At 30.6% G+C, this 19,685-nt stretch overlaps 3 protein-coding genes and 1 non-coding gene across 4 annotated transcripts; 2 read left to right on the top strand and 2 right to left on the bottom strand.

Annotated features, from left to right (window-relative positions):
• Positions 1–318: 318 nt before the first annotated feature.
• On the top strand, positions 319–2,117 carry LOC102585333 (ethylene-responsive transcription factor RAP2-13). Its single transcript, XM_006360213.2, has one exon. The coding sequence runs from the start codon at positions 880–882 to the stop codon at positions 1,897–1,899; it is 1,020 nt and encodes a 339-aa protein (XP_006360275.1). The 5' UTR covers positions 319–879; the 3' UTR covers positions 1,900–2,117.
• A 2,325-nt stretch (positions 2,118–4,442) lies between these two features.
• On the bottom strand, positions 4,443–5,282 carry LOC102595816 (uncharacterized protein At1g08160-like). The gene has a single exon (XM_006360243.1). It carries the CDS (start codon positions 5,250–5,252, stop codon positions 4,443–4,445), a length of 810 nt encoding a protein of 269 aa, XP_006360305.1. The 5' UTR covers positions 5,253–5,282.
• Positions 5,283–12,032: 6,750 nt separating this feature from the next.
• LOC102585002 (uncharacterized) lies at positions 12,033–12,938 on the top strand. Its single transcript, XM_006360212.2, has one exon. The coding sequence runs from the start codon at positions 12,033–12,035 to the stop codon at positions 12,936–12,938; it is 906 nt and encodes a 301-aa protein (XP_006360274.1).
• A 2,290-nt stretch (positions 12,939–15,228) lies between these two features.
• On the bottom strand, positions 15,229–15,301 carry TRNAR-UCU (transfer RNA arginine (anticodon UCU)). Its single transcript has one exon. It is a non-coding gene; the product is annotated as a tRNA-Arg (tRNA).
• Between the last annotated feature and the right edge of the window lie 4,384 nt (positions 15,302–19,685).

Below are 19,685 nucleotides of genomic sequence, written 5' to 3'. Positions count from 1 at the left end.
ACCCCAACCTTCTCTCGGATAACCTCATCTCTAATTTTGTCACTCTTAGTATGCCTACACACCCATCTCAACATTCTCATCTCCGCAACATGTTTCTTCTGATCTTCTGAACATATGAGTTCCCAACTGACCAACACTCCCACGTCATATAACAAGGACGATCTAACCATTATTATTTATTTTAAAATAGATTAATTTATGCTCTCTTTTTTTCAAAAAAAAAATGTGTGAGAAACGAGGAGGGTTAAAGATGTAAAATCACTAGACAAAAGAGGCTATAAAAGGAGACAAATGAGAAGATTAATACCACACAAACAAAAACTAGTGAGGCTGAGAGAGAGAGATAATTCATCTATTTCTCACACCTGCACACACCACACACACCAAACAAAAAAAATAATTAATCACATTTTTAAAAATTCTCAAGTTTTCTTTAATTTTCATTTTATTTCCCCCCCTTCTGTTTAATCCCCCTCTTCTTTAATCCCTTTCTGTTAACTATCTGCCTTTCAAGAACAATTCTTGGATTTTGGGTTTGTATTTTTTGATTGAAAAAAAAAATTATTTTTTTTGAAGAAAATGCAAACTTTTAGACATTAATTTCTTAAAAAGTCAGGTGTTTTCAGAATTGAGATTTATTTATCATTAAATGTTGTAGAATTTATTCATTCTTTCTATCTTTCTTCAACTTAGAGGGCTTATTAGTTGTCCCTCAAAAAGTTGATTTTTTTCTTAATCACTACACAAAAAGGGGTTGTTATTTGAAGACCACTTTTTTTGTAATTAATCACCTGTTCTTTTTATTTGATAAGAAACAGGTTGATTTATTTTTAATTTTTTTAATTAATTAATTAAAAATTGTGTGTTTTACATCTAACTATGGCAACTTCTACAAAGGATTTTTGGACTACTACTCTTTTAGATCTTAACTCATCAAATTCTGGTGGTGAGCTTATGGAAGCACTTGCACCTTTTATTAAAAGTGCTTCTTCTCCTTCTCCTTCTCCTTCTGTTTCTCCATACTTTGATTTACAATCTTCTTCTCTATCAACTTCATATCTTTACGAATCATTTTCTTCAACGAGTCAACCTAATATGAGCTACTATGATAATGGTTGCTCCACTTCCAGCACGATAACCCCTACTTTTTCACAGGGGTTTTCGGGCATTATGGAAGCGGAGCAACCAGGCTCAATTTGGCTGAACCAAGCCCAAATCTATCTGCCACAGCAAATTATGCCAGCTGTCACTTTCCAGAATAATAATCAGTATGTTTCTTACTTGGGGCCAAAGCCGGTTTCCATGAAGCAATCGGGCTCGCCCCCAAAACCCCCAAAGCTATACCGCGGTGTTAGACAACGTCATTGGGGGAAATGGGTGGCAGAGATCCGATTGCCTAAGAACAGGACCCGGCTTTGGCTTGGTACATTTGATACTGCTGAGGAGGCCGCCTTGGCATATGACAAGGCGGCCTATAAGCTCAGAGGCGAGTTTGCTCGTCTAAATTTTCCCCATCTCCGTCATAACGGATCATTAATTGGGAGTGAATTCGGTGAGTATAAGCCGCTTCACTCCTCAGTTGATGCTAAGTTACAAGCCATTTGTCAAGACTTGGCACAAGGAAAGAGCATTGATACTAAAAAGAAGCGAAAAGTGTCTTCTAAAGCGATGGTGGTGGTGGTGGAGGAGAAAGAAGATAACAAACGCAAGACAACGGCGGAAGCCGGGTCAGAAAGTGATGGATCCGGGTCAGGGTCAGGATCAGGGTCAGGGTCGGGTTCCGGGTCATCGCCAATTTTGGAATATACGTTCGATTCAATTTGGGACATGTGTTCAGAGAATTACGTGTTGCACAAGGATCCATCTCAAGAGATTTTTAATTGGGCTTCACTACTATAGTTAAATTTAGTAATTATGATTATGTTATCTTTTGTAATATTTTGTTTATAGAAGTTTAATTGTGTAATTAGGTGGATAAGATTAGTGGGATAGCCATTGCAATGAATTTTTGGTAATTGCATAGCTAGTCCTTAGATTTATTGTGAAGATCCAAACTGGGCAGCTGATGTTTTTTGTCAAGGCTAGGCCAGTGGATTTTTTTTTTTGTTCATGTTGTATTTTTGTTTTGTATCTATATTTCTTTAGTTCTAAGTTGTAACTCATATTTTTTATTCTATTTTTTAACAAGTAAAATTTACAAAATAAATATTTGTGTCAGAGTAGTTCTTACAAGAAAAAACAGAAAAGGATATGAAAATTACAATTTGTAAAATATGTATATTCCCGGTGCAACATTCAGGCTGCTTCGCCTAGTAGAACTATGTTTATATTACTCTCTCACAACCTTACTGTCACATTTTAGATCGCTCATATTTTGCTCATCGCTATTTTAAGATATTTTATTAAAAATATATTGATTAAACATAATGAATTGAAGTATGTAAAGGTAAAATAAATTTAACTATTTAAAAATTATTATTATCAATCTAATTATGAGGTTGATTAGTTTGATTTTTAAAAAATAATATCGACCTCAGGATGTCACTATCATTGAATAAAATTTTGTCAGGTGTATTAGCCGACCTTCTGAGATCGGTTTTAAGTTTTATTGGATATTTGTGTTAAGAAAACCAACCTCTGGAAATCAGTTTGTTGAAAAAAAAATTATACTTAAATACCGACCTTGTGAGGTTTTTTTTTTCAAACCACTTTTAGGGTCGATTTTAGTAGTGAAAGTTACACTAATTTTCCTAGCCTAACTCACTATTTTTCACAAAACAATCATTCATATGAAGTGACTCTAAGATATAATAATCATAGGGATAAAATGTAGGATTATTTTATTCTGTGTTTAGTTGAAGGTATTAGGGAGTCTTAAGATTATTTATCCCACTATTTATATTTTAGTGATGAAATAAATTATCACATATACGTGGTAAAATAACTTATCTCAGAATAATTAATCTCGAGATAACTTATTCCTCGTCGAACGATCATCTAAAAGTCATCATTAGTTTCATAATTTCCACTCAAAGATTCCAAATTTAGACTTTAGAGTTTAGACAATGGATAAAACACCAAAGAGACAGAAAAAGGTGGCACCAAATTAGTGGTAGAATGATTCAAAATCTCTCTTTTCTTAATTTGTTCATATTCTATTTTGTTTATGGTGTGTTTGTTGATATCCAATCAAAGGCCGCATAATGTGTGAACAGGAGAGGGAAAAGGTAGCCACTATTTTTAGAAAGGGCTTAGCTTGCATTCAAGTTCAAGAAAAGGATATATGCCCAAGTGGGATGATGTCTATCTCTAGAAATATCAAGTGAAAAGGATATACATCCATTCTTTGATTTTATTGGTTCAATCCTCCCACCTCACCCCACCCCACACCCCCACCCCTTCCATTATCGCGCTCAACATATGAGATAAGGTGGGGTATTTCATAATTAAGTTTATATTATACTTGATTGATGAATTGATAGTATAAACTTATTATTCTTGATATTATTTTATCCACAAATTAGACATTAGTTTAGAAATTATAATTTCATTTCAAGACTATAATCTTAAAATAATATAGTGTGCAAATCAAAAAGGTCCTTTTAAGTATTCATTATTTAAAATTTATTGACCCGACTAATTAGGTTTGAGGTGTAGAAGACTAGAAGTACTTATAGAAGAGGACTTCATTTCTAGACTAGTATTTATGTGATACTATTTTTATTAATTCATATAAAAAAAATGACTTATTATCATTAATTTGAAAGTAATGTATGACTAAGTCAATTCATCTCGTTCTTCTTATGTGGAAATATTGATTTTCACACTTAGCTAATTGAAAGTAACCATTAGGTTTACGACAAACCTAGAAATTGAATATTGATATAATTTAAGTACCTCATCAGTTGTCTACGTAGAATGTAAGAGAAATGCAATCGTGAAACAATATTTAAGAAAATATGTTGCATTTTGGCAGCAATTATACTTATTACAAATAACTTCTTGTTACTATATCAAAAGAGATAAATGTTGATTGATCTGATAAATTACACTTAACTTATTGAATAATTAAAAAAATGAGATTCTTCAGAAATACACATCAAATATTAAAATCGTAAGAAAGACTAAGATTTTAGAATGGACTTCTCATCAGCTAGCTATACAAAGGTAGGGTAAAAGAAAAACCAAAACTTACAATAAAGTTGTACAAGCTAATACAAAAAGGCCAAGGAAAAAAAAAGGAAAGTAAATTCTGTGTTATTGGATAAAACAAGAAATTCTCTCCGGACTGTCTAAAAAAGCACTAAGCTTCTGCTATGCACAGGATTCGAGAAGGCGGGAAAGGACCAAATCACGTACACTATTGTACGCATATCTTGTCTTGCATTTATGAAAGATGCAGTTTCCACAGCTCAAACTCGTGACCTCCTGATAAAGCTAAGCTATAACTTGCTAAGACATTTCTGATTGATTACATGACTATTTTTGGTCAATATATTCACAATTAAACTACAAGAAACCCTAATATTTTTATTCATTGAACTTATTCCCCAAACTTTAAATTCTATAGGCACATCCATAGATAGAGATAAATATAAACGTTGATTCTTCGAATTTGTGCTATTCATACTCCTTTCTACCTCCTCAGGCAATTTATCTTTGTCTCCATTACCAAGAATAACCTCGAAATCTATCAAGCTCTTAGGATCTTGCTCTAATTCTGGAAAATCCCCGCGAGCAATATTCTTCTGCTTGAAATACAAAGAAATACCTCCGTCCCCTTTATAATTATACGAAATTCTTGACATTTGATTCGTGTTCTTGGCTTCAATTGTAACGTCATATTGATAATGAGTACGTTTATCGTGATGATTTTTGTTTAATTTCTTGACTATGACTTGTTTCACGTTAAATTGTGGATCATTATGCTTGGTAAGTAATTTGGTAAGACCTATTACCAAACCAATAATAATTCCAACAACTACTAACGTTATAACTATACATATATAACGTCGAGAACAACAACAAGAACGAGAACTCCCTCCTTGTTGGTTGATCTTATTTCGATGATTCTCGATGATTATAGCATTTTCTGGTGGGGGGACACGATAGATTTGGTCTTTTGGAACTTGAACAACGTAAGTTCCTGAGGAAAAATGTGGTGATTGAGTATTAGAAACGTCGTGATCATACGTTGTTTTGTTTCGGGGGAATTCATCGTCACCATGTTGAGCTTGGGACCGCTCTTCCATGGAAATATGGAGAGCGGTGAAAGAAGGATGTTTAGGGTTGTAAGTTTAAAGATGGAACCAAAATGTGATGGCTAAGTTTGCATGGGAATAGGTGGTTGCATTTGCATGGGGAAAAATGGGATGTTTAGCTATGAGAGTGGATAACTTAACATGTGTCTTCTAATTAGTTTATAACTTATTGTAAATGTTGGTTGTTGTCCCATTAATAATTTAGCGCAAATTACAGAAATACACACCTTTAGTTTCACTTATTTCCTATTACTTTTAAAAATCTCCAAAATTCCTTATTTCTTTAATATATCTGAGTTGCATATTAATGTATCCGAGCCAGTATTTAATGTATCCGAGCCAATATTTAATGTATCCGAGCTACATATTAATGTATCAGAGTTTCAATTATTGTATCCGGTTCTTTAATTTTTAAGGGATTAATGTAATTAAAAACTTATTAGGAATAAATTGTAATTTCATATTAAAACATATTATTACAATACATAAGTTCAAAATTAAATGTGAGAGATAACTAATAAAGTGTTTTATAATGTATAGTTGTTCAATGTCACATGGTACATGTTTTTTGGCTCGATGATTGTGTAGTCCAATGGACAAATATTGGGCTAAAGCTGATGATGCATGTTATGGGCTTGAATTGATCTTTTAACTTGGCAAGCTTTAAAAAAAGTGATACAAATATCTCACATCGGATTAAGAAAGGCAATTGAAGAGCTTTATATTTAAAGCATATCACAAAAGTCCACATTTTACATGCGCTTATAGGCTCGATGATGACATAAAGGGATAAATTTGTGAAATCCATTCAGTAAAAATGAAAAATATGTACGTATATATATACCATGTACTTGAACTGTGACATTTTCCCAACATAATAAAAAGAACCTGGAAGTTGAACAATTGAGCTCATTAATCACTTAACGCCCTAATAATTATGATTAAGTTGGTAGCTAATTTTGTATGTTAGTGTCCCAAATTAGTTGTGTTAATAATTTCACATGATTGATGGGATTGAGTTAGGCTTTTATATTATACATTTTAATTAACATTAGTGCTCTCTTATTTTCCTCCCTTTGAATTTTTAAATGATACAAATATATAATATTACGTGAATTTTATTTAGGGCCAAATAATAGAAAGTTCTAATCCATAATAAAAATTATATAGAAAGCATTTTGGTATTACAAGGCATTAAACCTCAAAGAAGAAAGTGTAGTATGTTATCAGTGCCCATAGCGGATTAAACAAGAGTTTCTTTAATTTGGTCGAAAGTCGTAAAAAAGGCACCGGATAAACAGCTAACATAAACTACTATCGTACAACGCATCTTTGGTCTTGAATTAAACCTCTGCTCTCCTAATTCAGTCTATAGATTTTGGTGTAGGTTCAATCTTAGTTGTTTAGCTTAGGTCCATCAATCAATCTCCTTTTTTGGCTCTCTCTTTATCCCCATGTCTCTTATCCCTAGGAGGTCTTCCTCGTCTAGCAGATTCATACTTCAAATGTTTTCTCAGTCGAGTTCATCGCATTAAATTTATCTTGTAAAGTTTATATTTTCTATGTGATTTGCAAGTTATTGCACACGAGCAAAATTTATTTAGTGCGCATTTCAAGAGTAGCAATCACAAGTTTTCCCCGAAATTCCAATAGAAACTTTCTATTATACCTACTAAACATAGAAAAATAATCGTTAATCTTATTTAACAACCAATTATTAATTATTTTTGTTAAAACAACAAATTATTAATTATTTTTGTAACTAAATCTTTTTCATTTTTAGTGTATAGTTGAGTACGAGTGGTGGGTCTAATAAGGGTAATAATTTGAGATATTCTATCATGTGTTTCATGATGAGTATTATATAGTTTCAATATTATTTTATTTTACTATTTTAGTGTAAATGGTGAAATAAGATTTTTATACATAGAAAATGAATAAAATAATCTCACGAGATATCTTTATCTATCCTATCCCACCAATCAAATGACCCAGAATCATAACAGTGAAATAAATGATTTCATATAAAAAATGAATAAAACTTTTGAAATATTCTGATCTATCGCATCCCGATCAAACAACCCCTTAAGTCTTCATCATCTTCGAAGAAGTACACAAACAAAATTGAAGTCTAATCTTCAAGTAAGATGTCCCTACATCAATTATAATTCTTCTCTCATAATAGAATGTTCTCCACTTAATACGTTCTATTGTTCTCTTGATTTTTCATTGTCCATCTTTCCCTTTTCCTATATATATATATATATATAGAATTGAAATGGGAAAATGCATAAGTACCCCCCAGCCTATGCCCAAAATCCCTGAGACACACCTAACATTTACTAAGGTCCTATTACCCCCCCGAACTTATTTTTTAGTTAATTGTTTACCACTTTTCGGCTTACGTGGCAATATAAACCAAATAGGTTGAAAACTTTGTTCAACACGCGCCGGGCCCCACTTTTTCAACTTTCTAAAAAGTAACTTTTACACTTCCCAAAATTTTAAAAAAGTATCCTATTATTTATAATCTACTTTGTTAATATATTTTTAGTTAGTTTATAGATTTTAATGTTTATATATTTTATTTCAAATTTGGGCATGTAAAATTTTGTAAATATTATATATATAATTTTATTTTATTTATAGATAAAAAAATTTATTTATAATCTACTTTGTTAATATATTTTTAGTTAGTTTATAGTTTTCAATGTTTATATATTTTATTTTAAATTTGGGCTTGTAAAATTTTGTAAATATTATATATATAATTTTATTTTATTTATAGATAGTTACACTTTTCCAACTTTATCATAATTGTAGGATACTTATAAGACTAGAAGGTACTCTCTAATAGTGCATATAATTATTTTGTTTGTTCAAACATGTTTTTATTTGTATGCAACCTCAATTTTTATATCAATTATGTAGAAACTTTAATAGTGAATAATTTCGATCATTATTATTAATAGAACATAAGAAGAATTATTACTCAAAATCTTTACGTTAATAAAAATATAAATTGTTGTAACTATTATTTATAGATGATTAAAAAAATAAAATAAAAAAATAAAATTGTTGTAATCAACATTCAAGAGTCATCTTCACCATGTAAAGTTAAAACATGAATTTTATAATATTATAATAATACTACAAAGAACAATGAAATATAAAAAATAATTTTGAGTTGGGATTTCATGAAACAAAAAACTTGTGAATTTATATTGATAAAAATGGAGAGATATCATAAAGTATCTTAAATTTTATAATTTAATAGTTGGAGGTTATAAATATGAAAACGTAAAAGTCATGAAAATAATGATATTATTAAGAATAGAAGTTTAATAGATTAAAGTTATGGAGGTGAAACTTAAAAATTAAATAAAGAAGAAAAAACAAAAATAAAGAAGATTAAGAAATAAATCTATATTATATAAATATATAAATTTCTTGAATTGAATAAATAATAAAAAGAAGTAAAATAAAGAACAAAAAAAGGAAAAGACTATAAAATAAATAGATAAAACCCATAAAATTTAACTTTCGTGAATAATTTGTTGGAATTCTTTTTAAATCAAATGAAAAGGTTTGTAATAATTGATGAGAAATTAATAAATATTATAGGAAAAGAGAATAATAACATTCATGACAAAATAAATTAAATATGGCTAATTAAGAAAATATAATTAAATATGATTATCTTTAATGTTATTTAAATTTGTAGGCGATTTTTTTTGTATTTTAAAATTAAAAAAAGGCCAAAAAACCCACAAAAAGAGATAAATAGGATTGAAGCCCTTAGAGAGCGTCACCTCACCGTTTTCATATTCAACTTTATTATTATATATGGATTTAGATTTTTGCACAACCTTAAATTTAAGGACACATTTAGATATTATATCAAACATTCATTTATTTGAAGTTGAAATTACATTTTACATGAAAATTGGATATTCCATATTCACATTGAGTATGAATCTTTTTGTTTTTTTTACAAAATTCAAAATAAAAAAATACAAAACATAAACTTATAGATCAAATTTTACATTTGACATTTGAAAGTTTTACTTTTCATTAAACGTTTTGTTATAGAATTTGGAATCGCCCTTTGAAATTAGTATTTATAAATGAAAATATTGATCTAGTCCTGTTGAAATTGTGTCTGGCCTAGTACTTTTTCTTATTAGAGTGATTATTGAATTAGGTTTAATATCAATTTTCTTAATTAGTTTTGTCAATTGGCAGTGCTAAGAAGATGGGAATTTACGTTATATTAAATTATCTTTACATTAATAAAAAAAGAAATTGTTGTTAGTATTATTTGTAATATAATTAAACAAAAATAACAATGGGAAGAAAATAATAAGTAAAGATTACACGTTGTATTAAAATAATAAGTATTAAAAATTATGATAAATTTTATAATAGTCATAACAGGAATTTACGCAATAATTACTATATTAGAATACTAGAAAAATTGATAAGTTCCTCGACATCTAATCATTGATTAAAATTTAAATTATTATTTTCTTCTGCGAAAGTTTAAGAGATTAAATTAATGTTTTAAAAAATAATATAACAAACTGATTAATTAATTATTTTCAATGATTAATAAGAAAATGTATATAGCAAGTACATGTATTATTATTACATTATTTATATCCACTCTATATTAAATCATTTTTCTATTATAGTTTGACGCAAATTTCAGAATGTAAAGAATGTTTTGGATTCGAAAAATAAATATTCAAAATATACTAACATGTCATTTAATCTTATGATATTTTACATTTCATGTGAAAAAAAATTAAATATTAATTTTTTAATATGAAAAATATTAATTTATTAATACAACATAAAAGTAATAAAGGACAATATATAAAAATATTTGAAGTATTTGATATTTTATTAAATTAAAATAATTCTAAATTAATATATAGCCGCGCAACGCGCGGGTACGTATACTAGTGAAGAACAATAATAAAGAAGAAGACAATTGAATTAATATTTATTTTTTCCAAGTTTAATTTAACACATGACCAATTTTTATTGGTCAGTGCTGTCAAAAAGCTGCACCCACGCGCCTAAAATAGGTGAAATCACGGACTCAGCCACGTAGGCCAAAAAGTGGTAAACAATTAACTAAAAAATAAGTTCAGGGGGGTAATAGGACCTTAGTAAAGGTTAGGTGTGTCTCAGGGATTTTGGGCATAGGCTGGGGGGTACTTATGCATTTTCCCGAATTTAAATATATGACTTAAAATATTTTTGAACCTTCTTTCTCTACACTACAATCTTTTTAATGACAAAGATGCAACATTTCATGTATAACCAAAAAGATTTGGTTTTGCAAGTATTTGTATAGGGATTTAATTAAAACCTCATGACTTCCTTTTAATTCTGAAGAATCTATTCAACACACAATTAGTCGGATCATTAAATTCATGTCACTAGTTTAATAGTGCAATCACGTGTATATATACACAAACTGCATAAAAAAGAAAGACTATGAATTGCACCTTATCACAAAGTTATATGAATCTGAGTTAGCCCACCTGGATAACCAGAAGCTAAGATCTTCAAATTGTACAATGTAATTTTTTATAATTTTTGAAAAAGAGAGAAAATCATATAAGAAAGAATATCATCTAGCTAGCTAGTATTATATTTTATTTCCTAACTTCCTATCCCCTTAAAAAAATAAATAGATGATAAGACTTATTTTAAGCAATGAATTTGGTAGGACTATTTGTTGGCACAAGCACTATGGAATGACCCTTGCCTAACTTGGCACTTGGCAGACAATGGTCTCACAAATCACAATTAATTTGTAAGTTATGATTAGATCAAGAAACAAAGATGGTGAATCCAATTTTTTTCCTTATTTATCTCTTTATTATAATAAATAATTCTTTTGTTCTTTTATTTATTGGATCTATCTATATTTGAATTACTCCACTTTGTTTGGCAAGGGTTTGATGAAAAAGTAAACGCCAAGAAAGAAAAAGAAGGGATGATCACACTTTGTGACCCCATTTCAAAACAAAGCAAAATGAGGGTATAGTAGAAAATGCATCATGTACCAACGGTTATGATGGAGTATCAAATCGCGGCGGATTCAGAATTTTTACTAATGGGTTCGAAAAATAAAAATATAGTGCTTGAAATTTAAACGTAGAATCTCAAGTTGAATTTTGAATCCCTTCAACCACTAAGTCAACCTCTTATACTATGTTTAGGAAGTTCAAAATATGCATAAAAAGTACCTTAAATATATCGTGTAATTTTTTACCAAGGAAGTTCGACTGAATCCTTCGTTATCCCTCTAGATTCATTCTTAATCAACAGTTTCAAATTTGAACTTTGGATATGAAGTCACATTTATTAAGAAACACTTTACTTCTTATATGAAACTTCTCAGCACAAATTCAAATCTAATCAGGACCCCACTACAGATTAAGCATTTAATCTCTGATATAAAACTTTCCATCACAAATTCAAATTTAGTCAGAACTCAATACACGGAGAAACCAACAAGAGTGCACCCTATAATAGATGGTAAAGATAGAAGCAATAAACAAAAAAGTAAAGAAAAGAAAGCTAGCTGTCCACTGCCTTTTGCCTCCTCTCTTTACTTTTCTTTTTAAAAAAAAACTTCACTCTTCCAAACACAATTTCAATACAAAAAAGAACACCAAACATCATTATTCTTATTGTTCATCAAATCTCAAGATTTCAAAAAAATCCAAGTAACTCAAACAAACATTCAACATGAAAGGTATTAGAAAGTGTAAAGAAGCTCCTTCAACAGATTTATTAGTCTGTTTTCCTTCAAGAGCTCATCTAACACTTATGCCAAGTCCAGCCTCTCATCATCACCATTTAAAAAGATCAAACACAAGAGGTATTGGACCTGCTGGCCAAGCTAGTCCTATGTTATGGAAAAGGACTGAGATTTCTGAGCCAACATCACCAAAAGTTACTTGTGCTGGACAAATCAAAGTAAGACACAAGCCGAAAACATGTAAGATCAAGAATTGGCAATCAGTAATGGAAGAGATTGAGAAGTTACATGTTAAGAAGCAGAAAAAGAAAAAACTTGTTTGGAATATGGAAGGAGTTGGATTCAAGAAAGACGCGATGCAGTTGTTGACATGTTTGAGGAATATAAGATTTGATTTTCGATGTTTTGGATCGTTTCACACTGATGAAACAGATGTTATCACTTCTGATGGTGAAGACGAAGATCAGGAAGATGAAGAGGAAAATGATGATGAAGCGAAAACAGCATCAAGAACTGTTTTCTCTAAGTGGTTTATGGTTTTACAAGAAAACCAAAAAACAGAGGAAACAGAGCATGCCAAAAAAACAGAGGAAACAGAGTACTCTGTTTTTGGTCATAATGATGCTCCACCACCTAACGCACTTTTGCTTATGCGTTGTCGTTCTGCTCCAGCAAAAGGTTTGCTGGAGCAGAAACACAAAGACAACGACAATGATGATGCTCAACGAAAGAATGAAAAATCAAGAACGGAGAATAATAATAAGAAGAAAAGCTTAGTAGTGATGAGATATGGGAGTGATTTCTACAAATTTTCATCTGATATATCAAAGGAGAGTTGGGTTATAGGTGGAATTAAAGATCCATTTTCAAGAAGTCGAAGTTCGAAGAGGTAATTAACATTCATGATGATCAAATTTCAAGGTCATTTCTCTTTGGCCAATATTGCAAGATCAATAGTGTTTTCACTTATCTTTCAACGTGTGACTTGAATCTTCAACCTACCAACCACCTATCCTCCAGCATGACTTGAATCTTCAACCTATCGATTAATGATGGAGATGTTCAATCACTAGAGCTAGCTTCTTTGGCTAAATATCCCCACTTTTGTTCTCAATTTTCCTTGAAGTTTCTTCAAATACTCGCATTTAAATTTTTGATGTTTGAATTTATCTTTTTGTAATGTGTACGTAGATGTGTAATTTTGTATAGTACGTTTTCCCCCCCTTATCTCTGGTTGTTTACTCAAACAATATACAATCTTAGGATATATTTTTAATGGAGAAGATTTACAAATGTGCTTTTGTGTTTGGACATTTTGATTTCGTTATATGTATCTTAAGCAGGATTCAGGATTTAAGTAGTTCTATGAATTTAATTCTTTTAACGTTTTCTTATTGAATCTAATATACTTTTAAAGTTATGGATTCATCCTAATAGGAGTGTTTGTTGTAATGTTTGGTATATTTTTCCATGTAATTTATATACTCTACTTTATAAAATAATATTGAATTCAAATGAATCTAATATTATCATAAGTTTTCACGAATATATGACTTAATACGCTAACTTATGTATGGTCTAGCATTTTGAATCATGTTAGGCGATTAATAAGTGTTATATGTGTGGTTTAACACTTTTAAATCATGTTTGACGGTAAATCTCGAATTCGAGATTTTTGTTACCATACCATACTATTAATGTATGCAAATCATCTTATAAGCTTAAGTTATTAGGAGGAATAATGTGTAGCTCTTATGTTAAGTGCAGAAAACCTTCAAAGAGAAAATGCGCTACAAACAATAGTAGGGATACAATGAATGATACATAATTGGTGAAATTTAAAATTGATTATGAAAAACGTTTTATTCCTTGAAATTTAATTTGAAAAAAAAGAAAAGAAAAAGAGAAGGAATTATGACTTTGAAGAAGCTGACAAGATATTTAAACTTCACACTTTTTTTTTCTTTTTCAATTCAAATTAAAGTCACACTATTAGTTTGACGTAAAGAATACGTGAAGTATAATTTCAGAAGAAGAGAATTTTTTTTAAAAACTACTATAATTCAAAGTCTATCACAACATTTATATGACTAGAATTTTTTTAAGGGAAAATTGTATATATAATAGCAAACTATTAATTCAAATTAAATGTTATTAAATGCTATAACCATAATTTGATTTAATTGTACCCCATAGCAAACTGTTGTTATTTTCGCCTCTCTCCATGGTGGAATCTCGCTCGCCACTCTCGTGTTGCGCTGCCAGTCTCGCTCGCCTCTCTCGCTTTTATACAAACACAAATGTATAAAATGCGTTTGTGTTTGTATAAAACGAGAGAAAATTGTATATATACATATATTTTCGTTCCCCTCTCTCCCCTCTTCTAGATCTCGCTCGCCACTCTCACTCGCCTCTCTCACTTTATACAAACACAAATGTAGACATTGCGTTTGTGTTTGTATAAAGCGAGAGAAAATTGTATATACAAGTACAAATGCATATATTTTCATCCTATACACTTATGATTATACAAATACGATCTTTCTCTGCCCAGTTTTCTTTTGTCTTTCTCTTTTTCTCGCTTTATACAAACACATTATACAATTGATTCTTTTGTATATGTATACCGACACAAATTATACAATTGCTTCTTTTGTATACATGTATAGTGAAATAGCCAACTTCTTTTGTATATACGTATAGCGAAATAGACATAGCAAACATAAAGTTTGCTATGAAGCGCAATTATGCAAACTATAGCTATAGCATACAAATATGATTTTTGTGTTTGCTCTATGTGAAAGTTGCTCTTTTTTTTAATCTATTTTAAAGATATAATGGCATTCATATAATTATAAAATTTTGATATCACATAAATATAGTATGATAAAGGGAGAATGATACAACAACATACCTAGTGAAATCTCACTAAGTGTGGTTGAGGAAGGTAGAGCGTACTCGGATCTTACCATTATCTTGTGCGAGTATAGAGACTGTTTTTGAAAGACAATTGACTCAAGTGCATCAATCCAAGTAAAAGAAGAGGGAAAATAATAAAAATTAACTATGTTTTAATCTTGAACAAACTAATTTAACTACTCCCTCTATTTCGATTTATATCTGTTTTTTTACTAGATACGAAGTTTAAGAAAATGAAGGAATTTTTAGACGGAAAAAATAAATCACGCCCAGTGGGACTCGAACCCACAATCGCTTGATTAGAAGTCAAGCGCCTTATCCATTAGGCCATGGGCGCTGTTATTTCATTCACAATAACCAAATTTATTTATTAGGTCTCACTAACATGAATTTTCCATTAATAAGTACACTCTCCTTTTTAATTATTTAGGAGTATCATTATTTTATTAGATACCAAAAAAGAAAAAGAAATGAAAATTAATTTTGAATATGACATGATATTTTGTATAACTATATATATATACCATCAAGAAAAGAATAAAAACTTAAAGTTCAAACTATTTTAAAGTATATTCTTAAATTTTGTGTCCAATCAAATATGAAGTGAATCAAAAAGGAAGAAATTTAGCCTGCGTTTGGCCATAAATTTTCAAAATTTTGGGCAAATATTATTTGAGTGAAATTTCAGCATATGTTTGTATTACATGACACATGACTTTGTTACCCTAAGCCGATTGTTCATAATTTTCATCAACAACCATATCATCACTTTCATAGTCATTGAATATTTCATCACTACTTTGATGTTCACGTAAAAAATTATGTAAAACAACACAAACAAATACTATAGAGGGTGTTCTTCTAAAAGATAAAAATTTGATGTAGAATTTGAATTATTAAAAGTTCTCAAATAATGAGACTTGGCCCAAATACTTGTTTTTTTTCTAGTATTTGAGAATTTGGGTTATTTGTCAAAAATATTTACCAAATAATGACAAATTATATGGACAAATACTATTTTATTAAATTTTTCCTCAAATTTTACTTCAAAAATCTATGGTCAAACGGGTCATTAGCATGATTCAATGTATGTTTGATATTGTCACTCAACAGGAAAGAAAATAATGGTAAAAGGAATGTTTGGTGGTCGTAATTATGACTAATTATTATGTTTCTCTTTATTATCCACATAGTACTGCTGTTTCTACTCCTATATTGGATTGGTAATTAAGGGTAAATTAGTAAAAAACACTAATAATTGATAATTAAGGGTAAATTAGTAAAAAAATACTAATAATTGGTAATGAAGGGTAAATTAGTAAAAAAAATATATTTTATCTATTTTATTTGTTAGCTTTACTTTTTTTTGTCTGTCTAAATAGGAATATATATTTTTTAGCAATTCTTTAATTCTAACATTGTACACAATTAAAAGATAATTTAACACATTTTATATATCTTTATTTTTATGCCATAAAACTAAAAGATATTATTTATTTTCTTAAATATTGTATCAAGTTAAAATAGATACATAAATAAATTAAAATGGAGCGAATACCTCTTATTTATGAGTTTTTAGAGAGGGGTGTGAAAGGGAAATTTGATAATTAATATGAGATGAAGCGAGTTAACATATATATTTTATTTCTATTTACTTTCAATTAATTACTAATAAAAGACAAAATCATTAAAACTCATTTCAAATCCGTTAATTTGTCAAATAGTTCCAAGATTATTGACCAAAAAAGAAGGGTAAAAGTTTTTACCTCCTCCTTTTGAGGTTGCAACCCCGTTCTTATGGTTTAGAAAGCTCCCATTTCGCCCACTGCTATGGGAATCATTTTTGCTTTCTTTTCCTCTAGCTACTAAGATCTTTTAGTTCGCCTGATTTTCTCTTGCAATCATAAACAATTACTTCTTCTGTCCCAATTTATGTGGCACTATTCAAATTTCGAGATTCAAACAAGTCTATTTTTTAATGTAAATTTTTCATATATTTTAAAAATATTTTAAATTCTCAATTATTTTGACTTATGGTGCTTTTTACGTAGTTTACAAATATATAAATTTCATTTTAATAAATTCGAAGATTCCTTATGCAAATTCTTGGTCAAACTTAAATTGTTTGACTCTCGAAAAAATGAAAAGTGCCACATAAATTGAGACAAATGGAGTATATTAGTTATACACTACTGGCGTCTGGCGGATGGTTCTTAAATATTACATTAATTTAGTATAATTCTAATTGGTTATATATATAATAACAACAATAATATATTTAGTGTAATTTTACAAGTGGAGGTCTGAGAAGATTGTGTATCTATGACTTTACCCCTACTTTGTGAAGGTAGAAATGTTGTCTCCAATAGACTGTCGGCTTAAATGAAGCATATCAAAATCAGTAAGAAAAGAAAAATAGTACTAAAAAAATCATACAGAAAATCATGTAGAAAAAACAATTGTAACGACAAAATAGTATGATAAATTAATCAATGAAAACAATAAAGTAATTGTAAACTCAAAGAACATTATAGTAGGAAAGTTACTAGTACTAATATTGATAAGAGATATAAGTAGCACTCAACCAAGGGCATATCTACGTGGAGCATTTCGGGTGCTCGAGCACCCATCGACTCCAACAAATTTTTTCTATATTTATAGAGAAAATATGAAGAAACAGATATAAAATAGGGAAAATTACGCGGTTAAGCAAACTTATACTACTTAATTACTCATCATAGCTATAGTTTGCTATAATTACCACTCACGACTAACATTATACATTAATTACGCGGGCTGACTTTAGAGTTTGTATAATTTGTCACGTTTGTATATGTATAATTCGCCAGAATATACAAATACATATGTATAATATACAATTATCTAACCTATATACATATACAATTCACCTCTCTCCCACTCTCTGCCCTCTCTCGCTCACCTCTCTCCTCCCTCTCCCAATCTCGCTCGCCTCTCTCCTCCCTCTCCCAATCTCGCTTGCCATATATACAAATGCATATGTATAATATACAATTATCTAACCTATATACATATACAATTCACCTCTCTCCCACTCTCTGCCCTCTCTCGCTCACCTCTCTCCTCCCTCTCCCAATCTCGCTCGCCTCTCTCCTCCCTCTCCCAATCTCGCTTGCCATATATACAAATGCATATGTATAATATACAATTATCTAACCTATATACATATACAATTCACCTTTCTCCCACTCTTTGCCCCCTCTCCTCGCCTTTCTCCTCTCTCTCCCAGTCTCGCTCGCCTCTCTCCTCCATATAACATGTAGCTACGAATTGTAATTATCAAACTATAGCTATGGAGAGTAATTAGGCTATTTTTGAGTGGCTATATGTCAAAGTTCCCCTATAAAATATAAATAAGCACCCACTTAACAAAGAATACTAGTGGTTGCTTTGGTTCTTTACCTACTAGTCATGAGGTCGACTCTTTCTGGCAGCATTTTTTTCTAAATTGCACCTTTTATTTCAATTTTTTTTTTTCCATCTTCTCTCCTTTTTATTTTTTGATTTTATGTAGTGTCATTTACCTTTTTAATCTTCTCTATTTTAAAAAACTTTTTGGTCTCTTTTTCTTTAGTGTAACTCGTGATTATAAGTTATTTTTGATGATCGTAAATTCTGCCTTTATTGATCCCATGCTTTTCGTTGGTCAACAACCAACTAAATCTATACATCTTCACTACTCGTACAGGGAAGGTGAAAGAAATTCAGTCTCTTTTTTTTGGGGGGGAGCAGAGAAAGCCCACCCCCAACCAATTAGGGTCAAGTGTTCATTCATACCTTCAACAACACCGAGATATTGGCCCATGACTATGTTTACTTCATCTTCAAGAGCAAGCATCCCAAACTGAGGCAATCTTTCCGAATTCGCTCCACCTTACAGTCTTGCTTCCCATTGTAATTGCGGACTTCTCCTTTTTGGTTAACAACCTATGTTGGGCTGACTAAGCCCACTATCCTACATGGCCCCTCTTGTGTTGATTAATTAATTGTTGTTTTATTATGTACTATTTTATTGACGTGCTCGAGTTGCTATATATTTATACTTTGTGATCGCTAGCAATTTTATGTTAAAGAAAGTTAGCGAGTGTGAGAACAAGAATTCGAGCATTCACTTTATCGAAAAACAGACTGACTCTCTAAAAAAGGAAAAAGCTTCAGAGTCTTCTCAGGAAGCTTGCCCGCGGCCAAGATAGGGAATTGCTTCCGCAGAAAGGCAAGAAAACGTGCTCGAGGAGAAGGACTCACGCTTGGTGATTTAGGAAGATTGAAGAGCAGTGAGCACCCCACAACCTTCAAATCCTGGATCCGCCACTATCTTCTTAGGAAGCTTGCCAGCGCCAAGATAATGAGTTGCTTCCGCAGAAAGGCAAGAAAACGTGCTCGAGGAGAAGGACTCACGCTTGGTGATTTAGGAAGATTGAAGAGCAGTGAGCACCCCACAACCTTCAAATCCTGGATCCGCCACTGACTCAACTACCTACTAACTTTCTACCCCTAATCCTCGATCTCTATGCATATTATTTTATTTAGGGTCATGTCCTTGGTAAGTTGTAGGTGTATCATATCATGTCTAATCACCTCTTTCTAATACTTCTTCAACCTATCTATACATCTCTTGAATTCCAACATAATCAACCCCTCGCACTGGGGCATATGCTCATCTCCTCTTTACATGCCTGTAT

The sequence above is a fragment of the Solanum tuberosum genome, unplaced genomic scaffold (assembly GCF_000226075.1).
Source record: "Solanum tuberosum cultivar DM 1-3 516 R44 unplaced genomic scaffold, SolTub_3.0 scf00314, whole genome shotgun sequence".
Lineage (NCBI taxonomy): Eukaryota > Viridiplantae > Streptophyta > Magnoliopsida > Solanales > Solanaceae > Solanum > Solanum tuberosum.
This window is presented reverse-complemented; position numbering and strand designations above follow the sequence as displayed.